At 45.5% G+C, this 27,403-nt stretch overlaps 1 protein-coding gene across 2 annotated transcripts in view; it reads left to right on the top strand.

Moving 5' to 3' along the window:
• sema5a (sema domain, seven thrombospondin repeats (type 1 and type 1-like), transmembrane domain (TM) and short cytoplasmic domain, (semaphorin) 5A) overlaps positions 1 to 27,403 on the top strand; it is a 122,598-nt gene that overhangs the window by 69,201 nt on the left and 25,994 nt on the right. For both annotated transcript variants that reach the window (XR_009912012.1, XM_062379912.1), the window contains exons 10-16: positions 2,891 to 3,095; positions 6,852 to 7,059; positions 8,858 to 8,975; positions 11,636 to 11,817; positions 12,995 to 13,138; positions 17,003 to 17,150; positions 26,780 to 27,005. Coding sequence is in view for 1 of the 2 variants with exons in the window: in XM_062379912.1 (XP_062235896.1) it covers positions 2,891 to 3,095; positions 6,852 to 7,059; positions 8,858 to 8,975; positions 11,636 to 11,817; positions 12,995 to 13,138; positions 17,003 to 17,150; positions 26,780 to 27,005 (1,231 nt within the window). In the remaining variant the exon portion in view is untranslated. The remainder of the gene's footprint in view (positions 1 to 2,890; positions 3,096 to 6,851; positions 7,060 to 8,857; positions 8,976 to 11,635; positions 11,818 to 12,994; positions 13,139 to 17,002; positions 17,151 to 26,779; positions 27,006 to 27,403) is intronic.

Below are 27,403 nucleotides of genomic sequence, written 5' to 3'. Positions count from 1 at the left end.
GTGTTTCCCATCACGGCCCTTCCGTCATGTTACCGTCAAACCCGGGCGGAGGCAAGGCGCCTGCTATCGGGAAGTTACACACACACGTACGTTATCTATAATGACACGCTCGTGCAGGAAAAGTGCTAGCTGTGACAGTTTACAAAAAAACTGCACATGCACACACCCACAAATCTGTGACACATGAAGTGTCTGCCTGCGTTCACCCATGCACATATCTCTGCATGTCAGCCGCTAACTGTACAAATTTTGCTTGGCTTCAAGAAAACCAATTTTCACTATCTGGTCAACGCTGACCACAGATTTATCCAGTACAGCAAACTTCAGGTACATAATAGAAGGGTTTCCATGTGCCATAGGCTTTCATGAGGCTGTGTTCCTCCAGGATAAACAAGGATCAGCTCTTCCTCTCTATCCCCATCTCTCCATTTAAGCCCCGGTACAATAGCTTCTCCTCAGCGCCCGACTGATGCGCACTTTATCTAGGTTTCAGTGACATCTTAATCAAGCATTTGTCAATGTTGGGGGATTAGATTTACGAGCTCGGGATTTATGGCCTGTCTGTTCTCATCCGTCCGCGCGCACACACCTACACACATTCACCTGCAGGGATATATACCTGGAGAGAGCCACTGACCACTAACACATCTTATAGACAAATACACACTCACAAACCCACACACATACACATAAGACAGGGTTATAGACTGCTGCCAAATAGGGATAATTATGACTGTGAACTCATCACACACCGGTCATTGATTGAGAGCTTAATTCCCCGTCTGTCCGCAGAGAAAATCCCCCTATTTATTTGAACCGCACATCATTGATCCCGCTTGGTTTATTCGGGCAATGAGTCATGTTCGTTGTGCATTAGGAGCTAATAGCGTCTCTGGGTTGTATAGGTTTTCTGTCCATCTGTAATTATTTACTGTAAAAAAAAGGAAAAACCCTTCATTACTAAGCTCAATATATATAGGAAAATATGTGAAGTTGAACTCGGAGCCAAATGCTGATCGAAAGTTGTGTGAGCCGTCAGATTTCTTGGCTTTACATCCGAATGATTTGTTTAGATTGAGAGCCAACAAAATATTGGAATCATGTTTGGGATGATGGGACTTTATATATCTCAGGATCTCATTTTAAACAAAAGCCCATTCTGCAGATACATGTCGTACACCCGCCATACATCTCCGCGGCCCTCATCATTCTGGCAGAGCGGCCCCTCGCTGATGATGAGCCGGACAGCTGGGTGTTGTACGGGCCGTCAGCCAAATGATGCCCCTCACCTTGACTCCACCGCGGAAACCATCAGCATCCATCTCCCTGTGCATTCACTCAATGGTCAGCGCCGATGCTTTGTCTCACTGTGGCAGGAACACGACCACGCGGACTCTTTAGGATTTAATACACACACACACACACACACACACGCACGCAATGCAAGGACAAACCACAAAAGGAAACCTGAGACGAGTGGAATACATTTTCGCCATAAGCAGGAGGCATATACGCGGCACACAAACACAAACACACACAACAGTGTCGCATTCCCCTCGTCCTTCGGGGCTTTAATTTCCCCATCTCCTGATGTAGCGAGGTCGCTGATCCGTTTCCCATTCAGGGGGAAGCCCTCCGCGTTCCTCGTCTGTCGTTCCCGGAGAAGGCCGGGGATTGATCTGTGTGAAGTCTCGGTGCTGCCGCTGCTGTAGCTGGTCAGCGGGAACGAATCGCCACCCAAGGCCCCGTTCTCATTCTTGCTCGACGAGGCCGTGTGTGATTCGCCCGGAGCAACTTCCCGCAGAGCCCGGCTGAGTTGCTGTGTTCCAAACGAACAGCACAGTCGTTTGGGTGTGTGTAATGGTGGAGCGCGGGCGTGAATTTGTTCTCAATCCACAATCCTGATCCCCATCCTGGGACCTCTTTTACCGAAGAGGACATGCATGGTTAGCTCTACTGCTCCAGCTCTGCCTCAGCTCGGCTCTGAGCGTCACCTCGCCCTGCTCCGTTTGGTGGAGAACACACTTCATTTACACCCCCAAGAAGATCATTGTCACCGTCACACCATATGAAAATAACAACATGAAAACCCTGGGTATTGTCATTGGAAAGTGACGTTTAGAAGTGCCTCTGATCACAGTGTCTTACGTAATATACAATTTCCTATCAAATACAAGCAGTTCCCTTTGTTGAACTCTTTCTCAAGAATGAACTGTGGGAAATATCTTCCTTACCAGATATTTGCAGCATAACTCCACCGGGACATTGAGAGTGAATGTGGAGTCAACAATAACCAAACCAAATGCGGGAAAATTAAAATCTATTTCAATTCACTTTATTAATGTGCGCTACCACTCTGTTTGGAACTGCAATGTTTTCTCGGCTCCTGAAATATCAGTTGTGAGTAATTTTGATACTTGAGGCCTCGAAAAAATTGTAAGAAAACCCTCTGGGACTCGTATATGTAAAATTTTAATTTATGAAATTCGAGTATCAGTTATGAAGCTGTAAAGAGGAAACAATTCTTAAAAGGCATATTTCTGAAAAACACATTATCACTGGGCTACCAATAAACCTCGCCAGCAATATATATGCATATGAGGAGGAATCTAATAAAATGGATAACTCCTTGCTCAGTTAAACATTAATTTACTCTGCTTCCATCAGCCGCAGTGTATTGACTACAAGGCCTTAAGGTTGTGAGGACAGCAAACCATTGCAATGAGGAAGCAATTGACTTTAAAGCCTCGTTCATTTAATCATTCAATCCCTCACGTTTTCCTGTAGAATTTCTGGATTTCTGGATGTGACTTCGCCGGCTTATTAACGTGGCTTGCATCATCATCGGCTTTCAGCGATGTCCTCACTCAAAGCTTTTCCTGTCCCACAGTGCGGCACCATCGACTCGGGCACCTACGTGAACCTGACCGAAAGAAACCTGCAGGACGCCCAGAAGTTCTTGCTGATGCACGAGGTGGTCCAACCCGTGGTTCACGTGCCCTACTTCATGGAGGATAATGTGCGCTTCTCTCATGTGGCCGTGGATGTGGTGCAGGGGAAAGACATGCTGTTTCACATCATCTACCTGGCCACTGGTAGGTACTGGTAGCATTGTGTGTTTGTGTGTCTCCACATGTGTCCTGCATTTGTGTGTTTGCTACTAGATTTTTATCCCTTGCATGGCTAAATGTTTTGCAAAAAATTGGTTTGTTTTCAACCATGTGTAGCGTCTATGTGTTCTTGAAGTCCCTGAAAGCAAATGTTCTCAATGGGCTTTTTAATATGAGCAGTAGGTTACTATATAAACACACACTTTACTATCAAAGTTAGGAGTTTTGGTTATTTCACATGTGGTTTTGTCTAGTCTTTTATGTTTGTCTGTACGGTTTAGATAGGGATTGCATGCAAACATATGCACCAATCAGACAAGTGGTTTAAAACATAAGGCTGCTTTCTAGTGCATGTTCTAAACCAGACATGGGCAAAGTACGGCCCGCTGGCCGTATACGGCCCCTTGGGCTCTATAGTCCGGCCCGCCGAACTTTTCCAAACATTAAAAAAAAAATGTTTTTTTAAATAGAGAACCCATTGTAGCCCGCGAGTCAAAAGGTTTGGCCACCCCTGTTCTAAACCCTCCTGTTTGGCGTGTGGAAAAACTGGTTTGCGGATTTCTTTTTGAAGTAGTGACCCCGCAGCAAGTAAAGACCGACTGCTGGTCTCAGTCCACAGAACCCTAAAGCTGCACCACCGCTGCTGCCCTGAGAGCTGTTCCCCTGTTTATATAGAGTTCGGCAAAGCAGAAGCCTGAACTGGAGAATCCGTTGTTGTCAAGAGCGACAGTGTCACCTCTGTTTGTTCCCAGAGCTCCAGACGGCTTGTCACCTTTTCCCTTCAGAGTTTATTAATAGTGCGTGTCACATCTTCAGATCGCACCAAATTTGACACTGCACTTTCCTGTGACCTTAATAATACACAATCCAAGTGTTGAGCTGATAACGTATCTCGGGGCATGTGTCTCACTCACAGACAGACAGGCAGACAGAGATTTCTGGCATTATCACCAAGATGCACATAATCTATGCAATAATTGTTGCTTCTACACTAATGAACATTGATCTCTCTAGATAAATACTTAAAAAGTCAGTTCCTTAAGGCCTTTGAGGTTCATGTTTGCAGGAGAAAAACAGGCCTGCAACAAGAATGAAGTAGCCAATAGATCTTCGGTTCTGAGGAGACATCAAAGCTCGGTCTGCTGACACAAGTTGAATCACTTTTCACCTCCATGTGTTCTCCATATGCACTGACAGAACAAACACACACATAAAAAAACATATAACTCCTTTGCTCTCCCGCACCAAGAGCGCAAAGTAAGCATGAGACGTGTCAAAAGAAAACAGGCGGGTAATTAATAATACACACACAAACACACACGGCTCCAATTTAACCCTCATACTGCATGAGCTGCATGAGCCAGCCTGATATCAGCACACTGTTTAATCATCCTGGTGAGACAGTGTTTGATGCTAGACTTGGCAAAGAGCTGAAAACTGTATCAGCACGATGGCAGATTCACTCCAGTGTCTGTTCTGTGTTATGACACAACACAGTGTATGGATAACAGACGGACGTACAGGACAGAATTTGAACACAGTGACCCATTTCGCTGTGATAATGTAGCATAGGCCCGGTGGGAAATGTCAACATGATCTTACTGTAGAAGTGTTATTTTAGGATGTATCGCTGGCAGTACAGACACACAGGCTCAAACACACAGACACACAACCTGTTCCAGTTCGCTGCCTCCGTGCTTGGCATCTCCCTCAAAAACTCCCCTCTCATTGTTTGCACGGGGCCGTGATCAATGTAGCGTCAGAGCCGGAGCTGCCCACACTGCAGGTTCCCCAGACACAAACCAGACACTAATGAAAACATCTGAATCGCTGCCAGGGCCATCGGGTAGCGTACACACTGTACCTAATCATGTGCCATTATTAATGCTCAAACGCACTCTGCTGATTGGGGCCACTGCGGAGAACCCGATAGATCTAAGTTAGGGGCCAAAGAAGTCAGGATTTCATCTAAATTGTTATTCGGCACTCGTTAGCAAATTCCACCCTCAAGCCACTCTTTACTCCTTCAGTCAGCATGAACAGAGCTCAGCTCGAGATATAATATGTAACAAATCTTCATTTAAATGTCAAAAAAAACGTTGAGACCTATGTTATTTGATTTTGATTCTAAAGGAAAGAGAGTTTCCTTTTGGTTTCCTTTTAATTGCGTCATATCCCCTTTGCCTGTGGCTTTGCTCGTCTAGTCATGTCTGACAGAGGAGAGACACGCTGTTAACCAGTTTGCTGTTTATTCTCTTCCACTGTTTGTATTGGTCACTCATAATGTATCACGGTGATTCAGTGCCGTTCGCTGTGTAACGTGAATAAAACTTTATTACGTGACCTCAACCGTGAGCAAGAGTTGCACCTGAGTTGCATCAGGTAGATTTCCATCTGCTAAAAATATCATTTTAACACTACTTAATATTGTTCACTGAAAAAGGTTGTTACTTTAGTAATAACTTCACAGAACACGTAATACAAAGGTGCCTTCAATTAACGGAAGTGGCCATACTGACATGTCACATTTTATTTTAACACGTATATGAAAAAGAACAATTAGAATAGGGGGTGCTTTACTGACAAGTAAAGCTAAGATATAAAAACATAGAAATAGTGAATCAAAAGAATAGTACTTATACCAATGCCAGACAAATACATAGTATCTAAAATCAGTGGCACAATAATACTAACGATAATAAAAGTATTGCAGTGCCATCTTGAAGCAAGTGGAATAGTGTGGTGGGATTAGCGTATAGTATAGTGATTAGTGTATATTCATTTCTCAGAGTAATGTAAATAAACCACTAGGTTATTATAGGCAGAAAAGTTTTACATCACATTGTATTTCAGTCCATATCATACATCATTGAGAATGTGGGCTCCACGGCTCCATGCAGTTATGAAAAAGGATCAGAGATTAAACCTCATTTACAATTCAGCGTTTTGTCTCTGTAACGTAATATTGTATCAATGTGTCATTGTAAAATAAATAACTCACTATATGGTTTAAGTTAACAAGCATCCGATGCCTTGGCTGTGTTTACTGCACATCAGCAGTTAGCACACAGCTCTCCAGATGTGCCGTCCTCACAGTGAGGCTGCAGGCTGCTGCAGGGCAGATACCTTAAGGCTTCTTTGCAGTGAATAACATTAGCAAACCGCTACGCACACACAACATGTGAGTCATATGTTACTGCCCAACACCCGCCCGCGGCACTGCTTAACTTTCACATCCTCCCACCTATTAGCAAATTCACCCTTCTCTCCTTTGGCATCGCCGTGCACCGAATTACTTGTTTCTGCACGCAGGGGATTTCATGTATAATAGATGATGTTTGTTTTAGCTCTCCCCCAAAAGAAGATCTGCCACCAACTTTATCTCACAGGGGCCGACCTCACATAAAATAAAGGTCAGGACACATTCACAGTGACGGTGATTTACACACGCTTCTCTTTCAGAAATACTTAATGGTTTCTTTCTTCGGAATATCTCCTTAAAGAAATGTGGGGCCGGAAATCATGTATTCATTTGCTGGATGCACCTCACTGGTTACATTGACAGGGCTGTATGTTGATGGCGTAACCAGGCTTTGTTCAGTTTTGCTTATCCAAGATGTTTTTGTTGTTGTTGTTTTTCTCCTCTTAAAAACCCTCCCTCTCCTTCGCCGCATCACCTTCCCTCGTGCAGATAAACACCCTCCTTCTTCTTTGTGACCAAATCCTTTTCTATTCTTCCAGATTACGGTACTATCAGGAAAGTGCTGTCCCCTCTCAATCAGTCCACGGGGAGCTGCCTGCTGGAGGAGATCGAGCTGTTCCCGCCCAGGAAGAGGCAGCCCATCCGAAGCCTGCTGATCCTCCACAGCCGCAGCGAGCTCTACGTGGGTGTGAGGGACCAGGTCATCAAGATCCCGCTGAAGAGATGCAGCTACCACAAGAGCAGGGAGTGAGTGCATTCACACGCAGGCGCCATTAATCTCAATGGAAATTGCCCAAAAAGCCAATTTTAAAGCCCCCTCTCTCATAAGATGCTCTTTATCTGGGAGGGCCAGGCCTGTGTTGTTGGTCAGGGGCCTTTGCTGAGATTTAAAACCCTGTAAATCAGCTTTGGTCTGAGCCACTGGAGGTGTCCACAGCCGCCCCCATGTCCGTCCGTCTCACTGTCTTCCCCGAGTCGTCTCGGAAAATGTGCATTTTTCCGTCTCGCGCACAGCTCTGCTGCAGCCGTGCGTGTTTTTATCAGATATATTGAGTTTCCGTCTGTGAGGAAGACGCTCCGTCAAGGCATAAATATTGCCCAAGAAAACCCAAGACACAGGCCGAGCTGTGAAGGCTCACCACAAAATTGGGATCCCATCCATCATCACTCGCAGGGACACGGGCTCACACCTTGCATTGCTTGCTCCACACACATTGAGCCGTTATTGGAATACACAAAAGAGTTGAGGCTTCATATTACTGCCGTGACTCTATGGTTTACACGGCAGCCATTACGGCAATTAATCACCTCTGTGACATTCTCTTCTTCTTTTTCTTCTTCTTCTTCTTCTTCTTCTTCTTCTTCTTTTTGAGAGAGAGCAAAAAAAACAAAACAACAGCAACAACAGATAAAAATAAATAAAACCATGCGAAGGGACCGGCAGCTACAAAGAGAGTTACTGGGTTCATCACTGACATTTCTTTGAGGTGTACTTGTTTGAAATATTAGACGGCTGTCTGTGCAGCTCACCGATGGGCGCTGTTCAATCTGCGAGGCCCTCCAGGCCCTCTGAAAGACGGGTAATGGCTTGTTCCTTCTTCCCTGTCATTGAACACCACCGTCGTCACCCCTGATATCCCTCCCCCCGCGCAGATGCACACCTTAAGTCTCCGCTCTGTGATCACCACCCAGACGCTACGTCAGCCCCCCCCCCCCCCCCCCGTGTGCAGACGGGCACGAGGGTTCGCCATGAATGCGGTGCACTTGTGTCTGTGTGTGCGGTCGAGACCCGCAGACAATTTTGGTAACATTTCACAGGAGGGCATGTCAGGCTGCATTGACGCCTGTGGCTCAGAGAATATGTCAGTGGGCTGTCGCTGCAGATTTGCACGAAAAAAAAAGAAGTAACATCCCCTTTTTATTGCACTCAATGAAGCACCTGAAGCAGATACGACTAAGACAGATACAGCTATCACTGCTATTTGTAGGGCTGATAGGGTATTTGAGTCAGAAAGGAACGTGTGTGTGTGTGGGTGTGTGTGTGCGTGTGTGTGTGTGTTTGTGTGTGTGTGTAGGTCTGTGTTTGTGTGTGTTTGTGTGAGTGTGTGTGTGTGTGTGTGTGTGTGTTTGCAAATTAACAATTGTAATCCTGGTCGTCGGCAGAAGATTACCTGAAAAACCAGTCGGCACATTGTGTTTAGACATCATTTTACAATGCTAGAGCATCCCAGTGCTCCACATTCAAAAGTAAACAAAATGTACATTTCTCTTCTCATGCCTTTTCTGTTTTTTTTTATCTATCTATTCTTCCCTCTCACTTGAGTTGCTTCTCTTCTTTCTACTATGACGTCTTTTCTCCTCTCCCATCTTGTCTCTCCCTTTGTCCCACTTCGTCTTTTTACCTTTCATATCTCCTTCCGCAGTCTGATGGCAGATTTCATGTCTTTCCCCCGTTTCTATTCATGCATGACAGGTTAACATTCCCCTAAGTCCATTAAAAGCAAATGACGACTCTCTCTTTCTTTATCTCCCTCTCTCTCTCCAGAGCATGTGTTGGGGCCAGGGACCCGTACTGTGGCTGGGATCTGTTGCTGAAGAAATGCACCACCCTGGAGGAAAGCGTCCGGATGAGCCAATGGGAGCAGAGCATCACCAAATGCCCCGTGAGTGTCACCGCGTGCCGCTCCCCAATCCTCACCCTCTTTATTGTAGTTCACTTTCCTTTTTGCTGCTCTTGCTCCTTCTTTTATCCGTACTTTCACACCTTGAAGTTGGTATAAAAAAAAAATATCCATGCTCACTTGACATATAGATTTAATCCTCTCATCTGCTCCCACAAGTTACAAGCAGCAGCTCCTCAAAGCAGCTACGGAAACATATCCTCAGTGTCGGAGAAAAAGTACATTGGGACTGAGCCACTTGATCCCAGAGAATGATCAAGAGTTCCTCCTCAACCGTTCACCTCTGACCACTTGTTCACGAGCCATACAGCTCCACCGTGTAGTTTAATGTGCACCAAATTGGGGAGCGGTGCAAGGGGAGTGGCGAGGCCTCCCGGTGTCAGCCTGGTTCGGCTTCTTTTCGGTGTTTTCGCACATCATTTTCAAGCCGGTTACAGCAGAGGGGGGGCTGTGTGCCTCCGTACCCTTTGGTTTTGGCTTCTTGTTCAGAGGAATGTTTGGCACCGAAGCCACCGAGCACCCAGTGGCGTCTGTCGGCCGGGCGGAAATTTACTGCGACCACACAGGCATATGGACACAGACAATTGTGGACGCACATGTGCATAAACAGGCAGATTCTAGATTCAGCGGGTCGCTCTCGGCTTCAGCTGTGTCCAAATTCAAACCCCCCCCCCCCCCCCCCCCCACACACACACACACACACACACACACTCCTTCAGGTGCTGGGTAAGGTTGGCCCTGAGAGGGATTCATCCATTCAAGCTTTTGTTGGTCGGGGATGAAATTCCACATTTTTCATATTTGAGGGAGCTTCTTGAAAAAGGGGCAGCGTAGTTGAAGCCATACTTTCATTTAATCCATTCCATTGCCACATTTAAATGATAACGCTTATGCTACTCGTGTTTGTAAAGAAAATATGGAGCAGAAACGATTTCCAACTACCAGCCCCTCTATAGCTCGCTAATGATCAAGTTGTGTGTCTAGTAGTGAACAGGGAGTTGCTGCTCCTCGCCAGGAAATAGTCTGGCACATTTTCATATTGGTACAACTTGTTCTTTATATCTCACTGTCTCCTCGCTCTGACATCGAATTACACACAAACATGAGATGTCAATCTTCTTTAAAAAAAAAATGAATCTCCATAAAATGCCAGATAATTACTTTAAATGCAGCAACTGATCAAAGATGATAAACATTATTCCTGCAGCAGCCGTGCAGCCACTAATCCTTCTGTTGATTTGTATTTGCAGGCGGCTGCCGGTGCCTATACCTCTGATGGAATCCTTATTAATTCAGTTAACCTTTTTTAAACCAGGTCCATCCATTCAGAGGGAGCATGAATTAGCTCCGGCAGTAATAACGTTGTACGCTGACAGAGATGAATGGCTGAAGCCGACAAATGTGGTCTGCTCGCCGCAATTAAATTCAAGTCATGAAACCGGGACAGGAAGATTTTTGTCGCTCTTAAAAAACAGTTAAAGTTTTGCTTGTGATGAGTCCGTCAACAGTTTGCACAAAGCCAAACCGGCTGGAAGTCAAAGTGACGGGCAAAACTTCCTTAAAGTACTTTTTAATCAGCATCCAGTCCAAAAACATGATGTTAGAGAACAGAAAGGAGACAGGTATTGTAATTTTGGCTGGGAAAAAAGAGAAATTATATACATCCACAGAAAACATCATCCTTCAGAAATGATCTGTAATCCCGTCTCTGGTTTCCTCTCCTTTCTATCCTCCCTTTTTAATTAAAGAAATTGGGCATTTTTTCTCATCCCTTGAAAGATATATTTATTTACAAAGAAAACACATAATTCAAAGAAGATCGGATGCATGTACCGTATAATTTTTAGCCCCTGCTACAAATGATTGTCGACAGAAATGTGACGTGCCTTTCAGGGGCTGTTTACTCTCTGCGATGCAAATGTGCTCTGTCTCAGCCGAGCGTCGGCCGTTTAGGCTCACAGCAGCAGAGTTCAATTACCAGCGAGAGCGCGGGCGAGATGTTGCTCCTGCCTCCGCCAAAGCAGCTGATGATGAGGCTGTCTCTTCTCCTTGCGGGAAAGTGTCCCATTTTGCATTTTTTAAATCACCCTGAAATATCATCATCTGCACCCTCCCCCCCCCCCAACCCCACCCCGCCCGAATTTCACACCAGCGATGTTTTTGTATTTAGCTCGTATCAGCCCGGGACATCACTCGTAATTCACCTCCCCTGTTATATTATTCTTGTTTCGCCTCAAATATTTATTTATGTGGCCACGTTTTATTTCCTCATATTTTTACCTTGTGAGAATTTTGTCCATTCACCGGCTTTCGTTTGCCTTTCTGAATCGCTCCTTTTTTGCTTTGCTGGAATCGCATCATAACCTCAGACAGTTTCCATACGTCTTCCCCGTGTTTAAGGCACATTTGTGCTCCTGTAACCGCCCCGTGTTGAATGGGCTATAAACGGCGCAGTGCAGTTATTTTTTGCATCTGTTTGAGCGGAAATTGATTTCTGTTTTTATCCCCCGGAGCCATCGGCTGTGTTTCCCACAGCAACACATCACCGAGAGCATCGGGGTCTAATGCAGCAACCGGTTTCAGAGAAAAGCTATCACCCTCAAATGTTTTATTTCTGCTCCTTTTTGTTGTGTTCCCAACAGGTCCGTAATGTGACGATCGATGGAGGCTTCGGAGCCTGGTCCGGCTGGTCCATGTGCAGCCACACTGACGGGGGGAGCGCGGGGGCCTGTCTGTGTCGGACGCGAGCCTGTGATCACCCGGCCCCTCAGTGCGGGGGCCAGCACTGCCACGGGATCAGTGTGGAGGTTGCAAATTGCTCCAGGTAAAATGTCTCAGTGAAACACGTCTGCAAATCATCCAGCCGCCTTTATCAGTCTTCTCTGAACATCTCCACATCTGGATAAAGACAGAGAGAGAAACATACTTGGACTCATTCTATGCGTCCTCACAAGTTCATCAGAGATTCGATTGTCGGCTCTCAGCTGACGTACTACAGAGTTAACTGTGATGATGCTGCTGCGCTTCAATCTGCTTATTTAACAGAGCACATGAATGTTTTCTCTCATGAAAGAAACAATTTTGTTAAGTAAAGGGAAAGCAACTGATAATAGGATTCTCATCGTTATATTATCCTTTTTTTTATAATAAATTCATGTTTTCCCCCGTGCTCACTGTCAAAACTCAAAAGCAGCACATACTCACATATGAGAGGCTGTAACACAGAAATATGACATATTCTTTTAATTATTAACAGTCTGTCAAATTAGCCTTTGATTCCTTTTCTATTCACTGTCTAATTAATAAACTCCCTGTTTTAAACACTAGCTGTAATGAGAATCACATGGACTCAACTCATAGGACATTAGTTCTGACAGTGTCACCTCATATAGACTTTACACCTGCTCATATATACTGCAGCATTCAAACAGTAGTCATCTAACTACAAAGAGAGGAATCTATTTCTGCCTGCATGTGTATCTGTATTTCGATTTTCTTGACAACCACTCATCCCGTTGACTTCAAACTTAGCGGCAGTGTTGATGGGGACCCAAGAAACATTGACTGTGAAGTTCATGGATGAACGGTTCTTTAAAAAAACGTCACTTTGTTGGCATAAGGAAGCTTGAAACCTCTTCACACTCAGTATGTTTCTGTAACAGATATTTAGTATGAATTTGTTTGGGTGATTCTCTCAAAAAAATCGACATTTCGGACAAGAACTGCAGTAGATTTTTAATAAATACTTGTTTTACAGATACAATTCTCAGTATATTAACTTCAGTGCACATTAATAAACTTCCTTCCATTGACCGTTAAGCACCGGAGACATTAAGGTCCAATTGTGTCCAATCCAGTCCACGCCTTTATTCCCAAACAACAAAGATGGCAGAAGAAAGATGTAACATGCAGCGGTGATCCTCTCATCGTGATGCTGTGATGATCTGGCCCCCTCACCATTAACGGCTTCAGTGACTCACTCTGATGTTGCGCCTCCATAGAAACGGCGCGTGGACTCCCTGGACTCTCTGGTCCCCCTGCAGCACCAGCTGCGGCATCGGCTTCCAGGTCCGCCAGCGCTCCTGCAGCAACCCGACCCCTCGCCACGGAGGGCGAGTGTGTGTGGGCCAGAACCGCGAGGAGAGGTACGCATCACACGCGCCCCCACACGCCATCTACATTCAAACACGTGTGCTGATTAAAGCAAATGCATCTTCTACATGCTAGGAATTCTGTCCGTGAGTAAGAGATACCAGACAGAAGCTGTTTGGCTCCATGATGTGCAACCTACAATTAGGAGGGACGACTTTGCCTGTGATTTTTTCTTTTCTTGTTTTTCCTCATACTCTGTCTAACTTTGTGACAGCCAATTAGGAACGACTGGGATAGGCCTGTGCTGGGGTAATTATCTGGCTTTGAAACACAGGCCGAGTCTCCGTTTTGAAGCTTCGGGGGCTTTGGTGTAGAATAATAGCCTTTTTAAAGATGTTTATTGTGTTCCTTAGCAACCTTCTAGGCCGGAAAAACACATTTTGTTCCCCTCAAGGACAAAGGGTGTGACGACGCACAAAGAGATACACGAAGCAGCCCAGGTAGAAAAGGTCTCGAGTCTAGCCGGCTAAAAGTTAAAGTTGTATCTGCCGGTTATCTTAAAATTTCTCTCGAGGGGGGGGGTTTGCCAAATCAGCAAAATATCATTGTGTTTGAAAATGTTTGACTGCAGTGGTTAAATCACATTATTTCCGCCTCCCTGGCTCAGACTGGCCCCCTTTGTCCCCTACCAGTGTCTGTGATTGAGCCCATTGCGCTAAAGTGCAAAACTGATACAGTGCTGATAGTGCGGGGGGGGGGGGGGGGGGGGGGGGGGGGGGAGAGGTTACCAATCATCACCACAGCAACAGAAACAGCATTGCAATGGACAAGTAATTGAATACGGCCTTCAAGGATGAACCCCCTCGCTCTGCACTTTTTCATTTCCTCTCTCCCTCCTCTAACCTCCCACCGTCCCCTTCCTTTTACTCACTAATGCTCCCGGTGGAGTGCTCCTTGAAAAAGGGTCTGCTTCACGAGCAGGGAAAGTTTATATGGAGTGACCGACACAGCCCAGTTACTCACCAGACAAACCACTGGCTGGTGCCGTGGGAGACCGGGGGCAGGTATTCACACCCCGCTCTCTTCTGCTCCTCCCCGAGTTTGAATCTCCTTTGTTTCCATCTTCCCTCTTTCGGGCTCTCCGCGCTCGCTCTGTTCAGCTATTTGAAACACCTTAGGCCAGTGCAGGGACCAGCTGTGAGGATCTTTGGGGTTGTGTGTGTGTGTGTGTCTGTGTGTGTGAGTCCAACAAATGAGCAGACATAGAGACAGAGTGTGTTAACAGATGAATTACGCAGAGTCAGTTTGCATCTGCCTCAGGGGGTGACAGGTAAGATGAAGATGCTACTTTTTTTCTGGGGAGTGTGGGTTTCATATGAGCGTATCCAGATGTGACAGAAATGTGTATCCCAATGAAGAAAGTAGGGCAAACCTCTCACTGGATGTTTGGCCCGCGTAGCCGTGGCCAAAGAATTCCACTACATCTGTTGTTTATATTTGCCCATGTGTGAAAAATAAATCCACTCTGCAAACTTGAATCCAAATGGCATGAGAGAAAGGGGGTCTGGGTTCTTTCAGGGAATTTGCTGTATTTCCATTAAAATCCAAAAACCAAAAAGAAAGAACAAAAGAAACACTTGAAATGAAAGTTGTTTTTTTGTTTTGTGGTACAAATTTATTTTTCAGCTTTTGCACCCGGAATAATTATTTAATACCACAACAGGCTTTTATGATACGGAGCACAGTCGTCCTCTCAGCGGTGTCTGCAGTGAGTCTGACTCTCCACTGCCTCAAGTCACCTCTTCGGACGAATGCACCGGCCCTTCTGTTTCAACACGCGTGCGTATGGTCTTGTGATCACACATCTTCGCAACAATTAAAAAAGACCACAAGACCAGACCAAACCTCGGCCTCTCACCTCTGGTCCGCTTCCCTTTCAGCCGGCAGCCTTCCCACGAGCTCTGCCCCTGATTGTTTGCAGCAGGCCCTTTTAAAAGATGAAGCCAATGTTCTGAGACCGGCCGTGCACAGCAGTGCTGCGGGCTTAAATCTGGCTGCTTAATGCCTGCATTTAGAAACCTTCTGTTGGTTTTTCCTCCCAGCACTCTGACACGGTCCACACTGCTTACTCAGCCTATAGTGAGTAATTAGCAGCGTTTCCTCAGTCCAATCGGCTCTGTGTGTTTTTTTTTCTTCGTGAGGAGAGAAGAGGGGATAAGATAAGATGGAGCAAAGCCGCCGACTTGTCTGAAATGATTACACTGTGTACGATGAGGATTCCGAAGCTCTAATCTGCTTCATATTGATCGCAGCGGTTTTTTATTCTCTACTGTGTTGCAGCAGTGGTATTTTGTGTGTGTGTGTGTGCGTCTCTTTCTCTCAGACCCGATTGTAATCCACACTCTTCCTCACTTCTCCTCCCCACGGTCTCATCCCACTGCAAGCGCATGGATTAGTAAAAGTGGGGAAAGAGCGCACTCCTCCAAGGTCCTTTTCTACCAGGGTATGCAGAATGAAGCTTTTGATTTACCACCAACAATAGCAGAGTATTTGGGAAAAAAGCATAATGGAAACATCCACCCTGAGCCTCCTGAGGAAGGATTTAACGTTAAAGCTGTTTGAGCGCGAGGAGACTCGGTTTTCCTCAAAAGTCATTTGCCAAAACACAACAAAATAGCTGTTAAAGCAATTTAATAGCGTGTGTAAAAGTTATAAAATAAATTATATGGCTCTAATAAGGCTGGCAATCGTCTATCGTTATGTTATAATGAGGACTAAGTAATTAAGTATTTTAGACATCGCTGTAATCCTGTCTTGTAAAACGATGCAATTAGAGATGATGCATGCATCTGTGGGGCTTTTTTAATAGGCTGTGTCAATAAATTGTGCAAAGTGCATATGTATGTTCATTACGGTTTGAGGTGGACTTTTTATTAGATGTTCTTTTTATGCAACATTGACCATTACTCCACGCGCACACACGCGCCATCAGATGTTTTCCGTGTTCCCTGCACTCCGCGGCCACATCAGAGACATGTGCTGGGTTTTGTAAAAGTTAGTTTCAAGGGAAGTTTACGCGTTTTTTTTCCGCAGACGTCCTTTTCTTGCGGCGCAGACTCCTCGTAGCTATTTCGGTTTCGGTGGCGAGGGCTGGCGGTGTGGCGACATTGTCGGTGCCCTTCACATGACATGGGATTTGCAGTCAGATGAAGTTTAAATGCAGAGTTATTTGATGGTGCGGAGACTCCATACAGGGATACAACCGTGTCTCTTTCATTCCCACTCAGCGCCCTGACTGTTTGTTCTTGCACCGTGTATCTTTGGTGAGTGGGCGTGATGTCTCCTGAGAAGATCCTGACTAAATGATGGAGACAGATCCTCCAGTTCGCTCAGACGTGCTGTTGAACTGTAGATCAGTGAAGAAACTTAGAAGTCATTCAAATTCACAAGAGTTTATCTCTGATATTGAGCAGGGAAACTTGGACGATTTTTTATTTTTTGCCTTTAATGACAAAGTTTAAAAGTGTGAAACACAGAGAGGGAGAGGGAGGGGGGGAAGGCATGCAGCAAAGAGCCAGGCTGTAACCGAACCATCGACCACCGTGGCAGGACTCAATCCTCCGCACCACACTCACTGGCCCTCACCTGGTTGCGTGGGCGGCTCCTGGCGTGTTTCTGGAAGCCTGGCATACAGAGGGATATAAACCATTTGCCCATGTTTCAGTTCAGTGGGTGTGTCTACGCATGTAACGCCTTTTCTTACACGAAACCAGTGAACCAGCTATTATCTTATCTGCTGGTTTAAGATAAGATTCAATTGCTGGTTCCCAGGTCTTTGTTCCCCTGATCCCAATGAGACGATCCGATCAAATGAAGTCCCACGCTCATCCCTCGTGCTTGTTCCTCTTCCCTCCCAGGTACTGTAACGAACACCTGCCCTGCCCGCCTCATGTCTACTGGTCGGCCTGGTCGGCATGGGACCGCTGCAACGTGCCCTGTGGCGGAGGCGTCCAATCACGACGCAGAACCTGCGAGAACGGCAACGACTGCCCCGGGTGTGGTCAGGTATGTAGTTGGCCCCAAACAGCAGCTCTCACATGCTCCATCTTTCTGTCTACGTCTTTCTCTCCATCCATTCAATTGTTGGGGAAGTCACTCGATGCAAGGAACAGTCAGTCGTGATGAAACTGGAACATCTAACATGACTAAATCCCCGGGCTATATTTATACGGTGGCAGCAGCCATCAGATTTATTACCGAGACCTATTTAATACCATACACACATACAGTAATCACCCCCCCGTATGAATGGGCTTATTTTCTGCCACAAAGCTTTCTCCAAAGCGCGGATGATGCAAGGAAGTGTTGAAATACAAGCGTTCGCCTTGTTGACAGAATGATGTGATGCTCGTGTTATATGTGGTTCACACACACACGCACGCACACACATTCTCACACTTCCTCATCCACGGGCCTGGTACAAAAATAAAAGGGAATGTACATGAGAGCTGCAGCTTCTTGTGTCCCTCTTGGAAAAGGATTAAAGAATATGGGTCAGGGGCTTGTGAATGCATGTGGACCCTTGAAATGTGTGTTCCTGTGATTATTCTGGTTTTTTCTTCACTATTCTGACGTATAATCTGAGTTTCTGATGGTAAAAGACAAAGCCCAGCTGAACGTTAAACAACCCCCTAGGATTTAGATTTAAAGATGTTTGGATTTTGCTATGAAAACAAAATCTGAAAAAAGGATTCAGCAAACAAATAATATTGAGCTAAAAAGCCCAACCTACATATTTTGTAATGGCCCGTTGTAAATATAAATAATACACAAGCAGTTGTATAAAACATCCCACACGAGGCCTTTCAGGCTCAAGAGCAGACACATCATAGTGTCTGATAATTGTCCATGACACATCAGTGGCCGCAGAACGCCCAAATGAAAAGATTGACCTTCCGTTTAGAAACCATTTAGTCACACCCTACTCTCTGATGCTATTTGTACCTCCCCACATACTCTCTCTCTCACACACACACGCACATCCCCGCCAGATGACAGCTGTCTTACTCCTGTCATTGCATGGCCACCATTATCCTCACCGAAGCATCCTGGGAATGCTGCAGCTCCCTGGTGGAGCTCGGTTCACAAAAAGAGAAACTGACGGCGAGCGCGAGGGAATCTCGTCGCTTCCTCAAAGAGAGACAGTGGTATTTTTTTGTGTTCATCCTCAGCTCGGAGACGATCTACGGCTGAGTGAGCGGGCGATGTTAGAGATGGTCCTTATCGTGTCAGGGGAAGGGACATGATTACAGACACGGAGGTGGACACACTAGTGAGAGCTGAGACGGGTCAGCGGGAAAGGTCACGTGAGCGCCACTGTCGCTGTCACTTTCACCCACTTAATCTCTTTTACACTCCTCCCTTCACCATCAGTCGTGGACTTTAACTTTGTTTTGTTTACTCTGCTGCGTCTTGTCGTCCCCATTTGTGACACGGACTTAATTGGGGCCATCTCAGGCACAAGCGCGGTAATTACATGCAGGTTTCCACCGACACCTTCTCTGTCCCGGCGAAGGCTTTACTCCGACAGCTCGGCTCGTATTATAGCTGCACATTTACTCAGATAGCATAAACATTTGCTGCCTTTCATTTACAGCTCTGATAAGGTGCTTAATCTCACAGCTGTTAATGTATAACAACTGCCTCAATGCACTTAAAGCCACTAAAGCGCTGCAGCTTTACAGTTCGGCCCGGGGAACTTTAAAACTCCAAATAACATCCGATGGAAAAACAGCGACAAAATATTTTCGTCTTTCACACTTAAAGATCAAGGGTGATGGGAATATGTTCTTACAATTTCATCGAGGCCCCCCCCCCATGAAAAAAGTAATAAGTGTGATAGAGTTTGTTTTTTATGCGCCATCTGTCTGTTTCCACTTCCCCCGGACAGATCCATGTTTAATTAAACAGACGGAGACCACACACGCACACACACACTAAGGTTTTTGTCATCAGCTACTTTTTTAGCCGAGACAACCCCCACTGAGAACTGATGAGACCAGCACCGTGTAGGTGTTGGCGCCTACACAGTGTTTACCTGTAAGATTTACCTGTAAGATTGATATTGCTGCGGCCACCTGTGGTCAGATCCAGGCATTTTTCCAGACAGAAATCAACAGCGACTGGCTAACATCTGCTTGGTTGTTTTTACAGGAATGAGAGACCAGTCGGTAATTCACGAGAAATACTAACTTTTGGAAATTTGAAAAAGAGTAGAGAGGGAATGAAGCTGGTGACACTGACCTTCAATATGATGTAGATATTCAGCATTCTCAATGTGCTAAGAAAGTGAGAAAAGTCATTAAAAAAATTATGTAGCTGTACTTTTGTTGTGATATTGAACCCTAATTTCATTTCTTATCAAAAGCCATTTCAATTTTCACAACATGTCTATCTGACCTCTTTAGTATATGAACACTGGAACTGTTTTACATGCACATTAAGCAGTTCCGGTAACATCAAGATAGTTCCTCCCTAAAATCAAACTCTGCCACGATCCAATGCAAAACTATAATGGTAAAGCGCAAACAACTGCCAAGGCCCAACAGTCCCATTAAATCAGTCAAGCTGCAATCAACCATATGGTCTATGAGCTGCGCCAAACTTCACACACTTATAGAGATCAGTCCCCTAAATATATCAGAAACCAACCAAAGTGTTGGAAAAATGCCATGTTCTCACCGTGTTTAAGAAGTGAATACAAATCCTGGATCAGCCCCCTGATCCGGATCCACACCAAAATGTAATGCGCTCTAGCCTGATCCAAACCGTATCCTTCCACTTTGTTTTGTGGTAATAATCCACTCAGTAGGTTTTGCTAAATCCTGCCAAATAACAGACAAACAAACTTTAATCCTATGTTAGTTGTTTCACTATAGGACAGATCGCAAGGCTGGAATATTGTTTTTTTGTACGTATCTTGTTTCAGATCGGTAATATGTTTTGCAGTGGTTCTCTCCTGCAGCTCCACACCAGCAACAAGGCTCCGTCACTAATTCTCCTTCAGAATGACGTTGTAGCTGCTTAGCTGGTCGCCTGGTCACTGCCAAACTTTCCTGCATGACGCTGTCATAATGCAATCCTGTGAAAGCTGCTTGTGGGCCATTCAGACCGGAAAACACAGTTTCTCAGTTTCTCTTGGAAAATGTGAAATTCTGAATCTATTTTTTTTTTTTAATTGATGGTTACCGTGATGCATGTCAGCGAAGACAGGTACACATGTACGTTGGTATTTTTAGGGTCCAGAGGCAGGAGGGATCCTCATGCCTGACTGCCCCCCCCCCCCTCCCCCCCATGAAACACAATGCAGAGTCAGGGACAAAGTAGCTGAAGTGAAGCCAGTAGAGATTCAGGTCAAGGACACCTTAATTTAAACACAAGCAATCTCTCCTTACTAAGCAACTCTGCTGCCCTGAAAAAGTTGCAACATACATGATTAGAAGGAGCCGACTCTCCAGGTGCCCTATTTCAATCAAACCTGCCATAGTGTTGCCCTGTGTGTCATTGCCTTAAGCCTCGACACTCTTATCATCGGGGAAGTACTTAGTCCTGAGGTGCTCGGTGCCTCATTTTGCTGATATAAAAGGCCCGTGACTGCAAGTTCATCAGTCTGAGTCCTGGTCCATGCAGCGGCGCTCCATCTCTCCGCTTTCATTAAATCTGCAGGTTTCAATCCCCCACAGAAGACGACAAAATCTGGGCTGGAAATAAACAAGCCGGGCTCCGGTGGCCCAGCGGTGACGTACTTCGCCGTACCCTGAGCGCAGTACTTACGCTGCTGTTTCCCTGCGTGGCGACACAGGCAGACGACCTGGGATGAACTGGGAAACTTTTCCTTTCCCCGAAAAAACACTGAAGCAATGAGTCACTATTCATTAAAGAGGCTGATGACACAATGATGATTATCAGCCGGAGGAGACCGGCCCTTGTATGTAAAACTGATCTAATCAGGTGATATCAAAGAGATCAAAATCTCTCTCTACAGCAGAATGAGTGAAAAGTAGAAAAGCAAACATCGCCAATACGTGTGAGCCAAGCCAGACACAACAGCACCTACAGAGCAGCTGCCGACATCAGTGAATTAGATTAGATTAGATTTGAAGTTTTAATTTGAAGTTTAAATCCACCGTTCTCATCTGAGCTGCCCCCCCCCCCCCCCCCCCCCCCCGAGGTGCTCTTGCCTGATTTCCTGGCTGAAATTAAACGTTTACAAAATCACACGTTTGAAAAAAGTTTTTAATGATGCGCTTTCACTATAATACAATAACTCATAGTGTTTGTTTGGATTTTAATATAAAACATAATCTGGCAGCTTGTTCCAGCTTCGCGTAATTGTATTCTCCTCACAGCCAGACTGCAGAGTTTGGACAGAAGCATTATTTTTTTTTGGGGGGGGGTGGGGGTTTCTCAAGCAATTTAAGATTAATACCACATGAATTTTGTGTCGCATACATAACTTCCGAATGTTTGGCATGCCAGTTTAAGCAATTAGTTTGCAGTTGATGCATTAGAAAATAAAGTATATACTCCCCACAAAATATGAGAGAAAAATTTGAATTGCTCCTGATCTATAAATTGTGCCCTGCAGTTCATTTTTAAATTCCTGTTCTAGATAATAAGACGACTTTCAGTAGTGTGAAGTCTTCAGGAAGATATGATTCACTGTGGTATTTCCTGCCTCACAAAGCTAAGCACATCAAATATCTCTTGAATCCAGGCGTCTCTCGCATCCATTCTTCTCGGCTGAGCGCCACATCTTGACTCTGTCTGTCAGAGTTGAGTAAAAGTCAAACACGGGCCATGCACAGCCGCCGATGCACGGAGCTGCTAAATGATATCGAGAGCTGTTCTATTTACCTGCGAGGAGTTGAGACGTGCGGCCGGGCTGTGAAAGGAAAGTTAAGTAGCCGGTGCCTTGTGTAGGCAGATTGATGCGTGAAGGTACTCGTGTGTTTTTGTGTTGCAAAGTATAAAGTATTGTGTGTGTGTGTGTGTGTGTTAGGGTTAGGCTGGTGGGGGAGAGAGAGAAAGAGAGAGAGAGAGAGAGCGAGAGAGAGAGAGAGGACAGAGAGGAGTCAGTGTTTGACTAAGTGTGTTTTGGTCGGCGCTGCTAATTGAACTGATGTGTCATGGAGACTGGAGGAACATTAGGCGTTGATTTCCACCGACTCCAACCACAATAGATAGAGATGTAGGAGCTGAAGAGGATTAGTCACTGGCACGTCTCACATCAGGACCATTCACTTAAATGTCAGGGTAGTGGTGTGTGGAGTCTCCTGTATATACACCAACACATAGGCTCTCTGTTATACACACACACACACACACACACACACACACACACATGCACACATACACACATACAGACGTGTCTTCATGACATGGATTTCCTGGAAACTTACTCTGTAACATTAACCATAGTTACTACTTGCCCAACCTTAACCTTACCTTAACCTTACCCTTAACTGTAAAACATGTCTTCACCTTGAAATGTAATTTATATTATTGGGACTTGCTTTTATTCCCATTAGGAAAGCAAGTCCCCATAATCTGACTGTGTTAATGGATTTAGGTCCTCCCAACACCAGTAATACCTAGACCACAGACACACACGCACACACACACACACACACACACATACACACACATACACACAAACACACAGTCAGCCGGTCCAGTATGAAGTATAATGAGTATAATGATGGTAGGAGGCTGGAGAGGCATGACTCCCTATTATTCACCTCGCAGCTGTATACAACAGAGAGCCTTGTGTACCCCCCCCCACACACACACACACACACACAGAAGTACAATGACACACAACGTATATCACCCTCCACTACACAGTCATACATTCTCCAAATAAAAAATAAGAAGAGAGGATGAGGGTCTATACCTCTCTCTCTCTCTGTCTCTCTCTCTCTCTCTCTCTCCATCCTCCGCCGCCTGGATCCCCTCAGCATATAACACCGGGACAAAAATCTGCAGAAAGGTGTGTGGATGTGAAAAGAATGATATAGGAACAGCCCGAATCCATAACTCAGCCGTGCATACACTTATAAACACGCAACGGCTTCACTCTTCACACTCACACACAAAATTCAATGCCAAAGTGCCAGATTTAGACCACCACGTCCACACTGACCCACCAGGCAGCTTGTGTACGTGCCGCAGTATAGATGCTATCAGTCGTCGCCCCCCCCCCCACCCACCCAGCTCTCCTGAGCTCCAGCCAGACACACACCGCTGTGCCAGTCTGAGAGCAGCTGCCCGTTTAAGGTGTTGCACGGCATAAAATCACTGCTCTCCATTTGCCCATAACGCATATCACTGTTGGAGCCTGAAGGGGGGGGAGACCGGGATGCGAGTTGACATCAGTGGACTAATTGAATCCAATATTGTGTTCCACATGCCACTTGTCACATCCGACTGCGTTTTGCCGTGTTTTCACTTTTGCTTAATTTCCCTGAAATGGAGTGAAATGTTGACTGTGGCCGCGTGAAGACAAACGTGTCCGTGTGGTTCTTGTTTGTGCAGTTTCATCATTCGGCCACATCAACTGGAAAGAACGAGATGAAACATTTAAATCATTACGCTCAGCCTCCTCTGCTTATATGTTTTCCGGCAGCGAATCAAAGTTAGATTCAAACTTGGCTCGTTCCTTTTGGTTCAAACACCCACATTTGCATGAACAGTATGCACTGTATGCCTAACACAACCTCCGCTCTGCCCTGGCTCTGCTGAATGTCATTTGAATGGAATTATGGAATTTGCTTGTTGGAGTATGTATATGTCGAGTTTATGGATTTGTAAGAGACGAGCTGGACCGATGTTTATTTCCCATCTACGTTTGAATGCATTATTCAAACACGTTATAAAAGTTGGCACTCTTCAGGCAGAAGAGGAGACACTGTTTTTATTATTTTGAAAATCGTTGTATTCACGTGTTGTTGCCATAAAGAGGCTCTTTTTCATTGCAGTAAAAGGCAATAAACTGTCCACCATCATTCAACATAGTTAGTGGATGTAGTATACTTAAGACTCAAGGTCTTCAGCCTCATACATTAAGTTTATTAGCTCAGCACCTGGTTAAAGTACTATTTTTGTTTGTGTATTTCATTTTCAAAATAAAAGTCCCATAAATCATTCACATAAGCAATTTCATCCATCACACGGTCATGAGTCTATTCCTGTCCACACAAATGATTAACTAAGGGATAATGATCCACCTATTGTGTGCTTAATGATTATAATGGAGGACAAGAGAGTTAGTTCTGCTTTGTTTAAGGTCGTCCGTTTTCGTTTCTCAACACGTTTCCTCAGATTTTCTCCCCCCCCCCCCAGGCAGTCGCCTCTTTCTTCTCCTTCCATTCCTTGATTTAAACATCTAGATGAACGGATCTCGAGATATGATCGGGAGCCACAGATAAATTCTGTTCTTCAGGTTGTCCACAGATTTTACATTATTATCTCTTTTTCTATCCAACACATAAAACAGAAATCTCCACTCCGTCTCTTCTCTGATCCTTTTGATTTTCAACTTCGCAGCTCATCGATCTCAAACTTTAAAGTTGTTTCGCAGAGAACCGGAGAAACTACAGTGTCAGCTTTTTTGGGATTAACGGCTTGCGAGAGCCCGTCCGTAACTCCTCCATCTCTGCACTTGTTGCTTGTTCATCGAATGAAAAAAACAGCAATCTGTTAATTAATCAAATCAGAATATTGGATTAAAAACATTGTACCAGCTGGACATTTTCATCACACTCGCACGTTGACCACGGCGCTGCGTGCACTTTAGCTGTATTTGATGTGGATGCCCTCTGAGACCTTGACTGAGGTTTAGCTTTAAACCCAGTAATTATCTCCTTAACCCTCTGCATCGACACTAATCCTCAGAGAGCACAGGGAAAAACGCTTACTAGACAAGCCTCGTTAAATATTTATTGTGTTTGGCCACCATCAACAACTCACACAACAAACACCCACAGATCGTTTGCCTGCTCCCCCCCCCCCCCCCCCACACCCCCATTCATGCCATTTTGTCACTTCTCTGTCTCTGTGGGCGGTGGTGAGACACCTAGGCTTTTTTTTTCATCCCCCTTCCTTTTTTGTTATTGGCTGATAATCCTGGATGGTGGGACGGTCTGCGGTGCGTGATCATGTTAAATATTAATGCCTGAGGACGATTACAGGGCTGGATGGGGGGAGGAAGGAAGTGCGGTGGCGGTGACACCGTCATTCATCACGGGGGCCCTAACAGAATCTAAATCCGTTCAGTGTTTTTAACCTTGATAACCCTGGGAAGAGCGAGGGACAGAGGAGGAGATAGAAAGGGTGGCACATAGGGAGAGATGGAGCAAGAGATGAAGCAGCGACACAAGGAGAAAAAGAAACGAGGAGAAGGGAGAAAGACGGGCCGAGGCAAAGCGAGTTATGAACACCGTGTGAAGAAGAGGAAGGACCGACATATAAATGAAAAGATAAATATATGAATAGAAACAGAGAGATGAGAAGAGGAGGGAATAGGAAGAAAAGTGGAGCTGGATACTGTATGATGTATAGCGCTCTCCTCAGCTGACCTGTCAGCCCATCCCATGTGACGGGCTGACGGATGTGCAGAAAGGAGCTCTTATCTTATTTTGTCAAGGTCTGGCAGTCACTCAAGGCCTATTCAGCATAAATAAACAAGCAGCAGTCATCTCACCTTCTCCTCTGTGGTGTCATTTTCTCCAGGCATATCACCACCTCCTTATTTATTTATCTGGGCATAAAAGGGTCTGGACTGCCTATTACCCATCTTTTATCTCTGAGAATCATATCATCAAATATCGCACCACAGAAAAGGATTTTTGGGCCTGTTGCTCAAATTGGCTCTGGGAAAACATATATATATATATATATATACGGGATGAGAATCACATATATATTGTTGGAGCTTCAGTGCCATGTTTTCATTTTTATTACCTAGCTCCCAAAGCCAAATGCAGATGGGAAAGAGAGTTGCCATTATTGCCTTCCTCTTTCTTTCCCCTCCACTTCCTCGTGTCTCTTTATTAACTTGTCCTCACCCTCTCTCCTCCTCCTCCATCCTTCCCCCCTTGGTAATAAATGAAACTTGACCAATGACCTTTTTTCTGCCCGGCTTGTTTGCCTCTCGCCATGTTCAGCAAGTATAGCCCAATGGGACTCTATCCTTAGTGGGTGCGTGCTGGCAGAGTGGCAGGCTGTGTTGAGAACAGCTGAACATGCCTGTGTTGATTTTATTTTTGAGGGCTGAGTGGTACTGGACCCAGCAACATACAGCAAACCCGTCTGAACCGGAATCAAGAGGCTTTTCGAGGATGAAAGCTTTGAAAAGGCTTTTTATTTCCTCATAAAACACCCAGTTTCATTTCATTTGTCACTGCTGTGAATTTCAGAAGGCATTGTCCCATCCATTATTTTGCCTGGGAAATGCACCAGAAATGTCTGTCTTAGCTTGTCATGGTTAATTATTGCTTTAATGATTTGTGATTATCTCTTCCCACGCCAATTCACGCTAATTTACCAAAAAATTGGCAAAAGCACCCGCAGGGGAATAGACAAGAAGCTCCCCAATGACGCCCTGAAATGTGTGTGTGTCTCTTTGGCTGCAGGAGCACCAGTCGTGCAACACCCTGCCGTGTCCCGACCTGAAGAAGACCACGCCGTGGACTCCCTGGACGCCCGTCAACATCTCCGACAACGGCGGGCACTACGAGCAGCGCTTCCGCTACACGTGCAAAGCTCGCATCCCGGACCCCAGCCTCCTGGAGGTGGGGAGGCAGCGGATCGAGATGCGCTACTGCTCCAGTGACGGATCCACCGGCTGCTCCACCGACGGTGAGTGCAGAGTGGAAGAGACAGATGGTTTCTCTCTCCAGCTAGCTCAGCCTCTGGACGTCTCTGTTATCTGGCTCCAACTGGCTCTCTGCGTCTCTGCAGGCTAGTTACTGGCCTCTCGCCCTCAAGTCTTTCCTTCTTTCTGCGTGTCTGTTGTTTGTTCGATTTTTTTTGCCTCCTCAAACTTTTCCTCTCTCCGTCCTGCGAGGAGGTTTAAAGAGCACAATCTTAATCGGCTCCCGTGCTTTTGGTCCGTTTCTCATCAGAGCATCAGACATGTTAATGAACTTCCAATCCACAAAGCCGATCAGCAGTTTACAACTAATTTTAGCTCCTCCATGCCATCACACAAACACACAGATGCTTGCGAAAAGCTCAATTGCAGGAGCCCAAGCGCA

This window comes from Platichthys flesus, chromosome 21 (genome assembly GCF_949316205.1).
Source record: "Platichthys flesus chromosome 21, fPlaFle2.1, whole genome shotgun sequence".
NCBI classification, from domain to species: domain Eukaryota; kingdom Metazoa; phylum Chordata; class Actinopteri; order Pleuronectiformes; family Pleuronectidae; genus Platichthys; species Platichthys flesus.
This window is presented reverse-complemented; position numbering and strand designations above follow the sequence as displayed.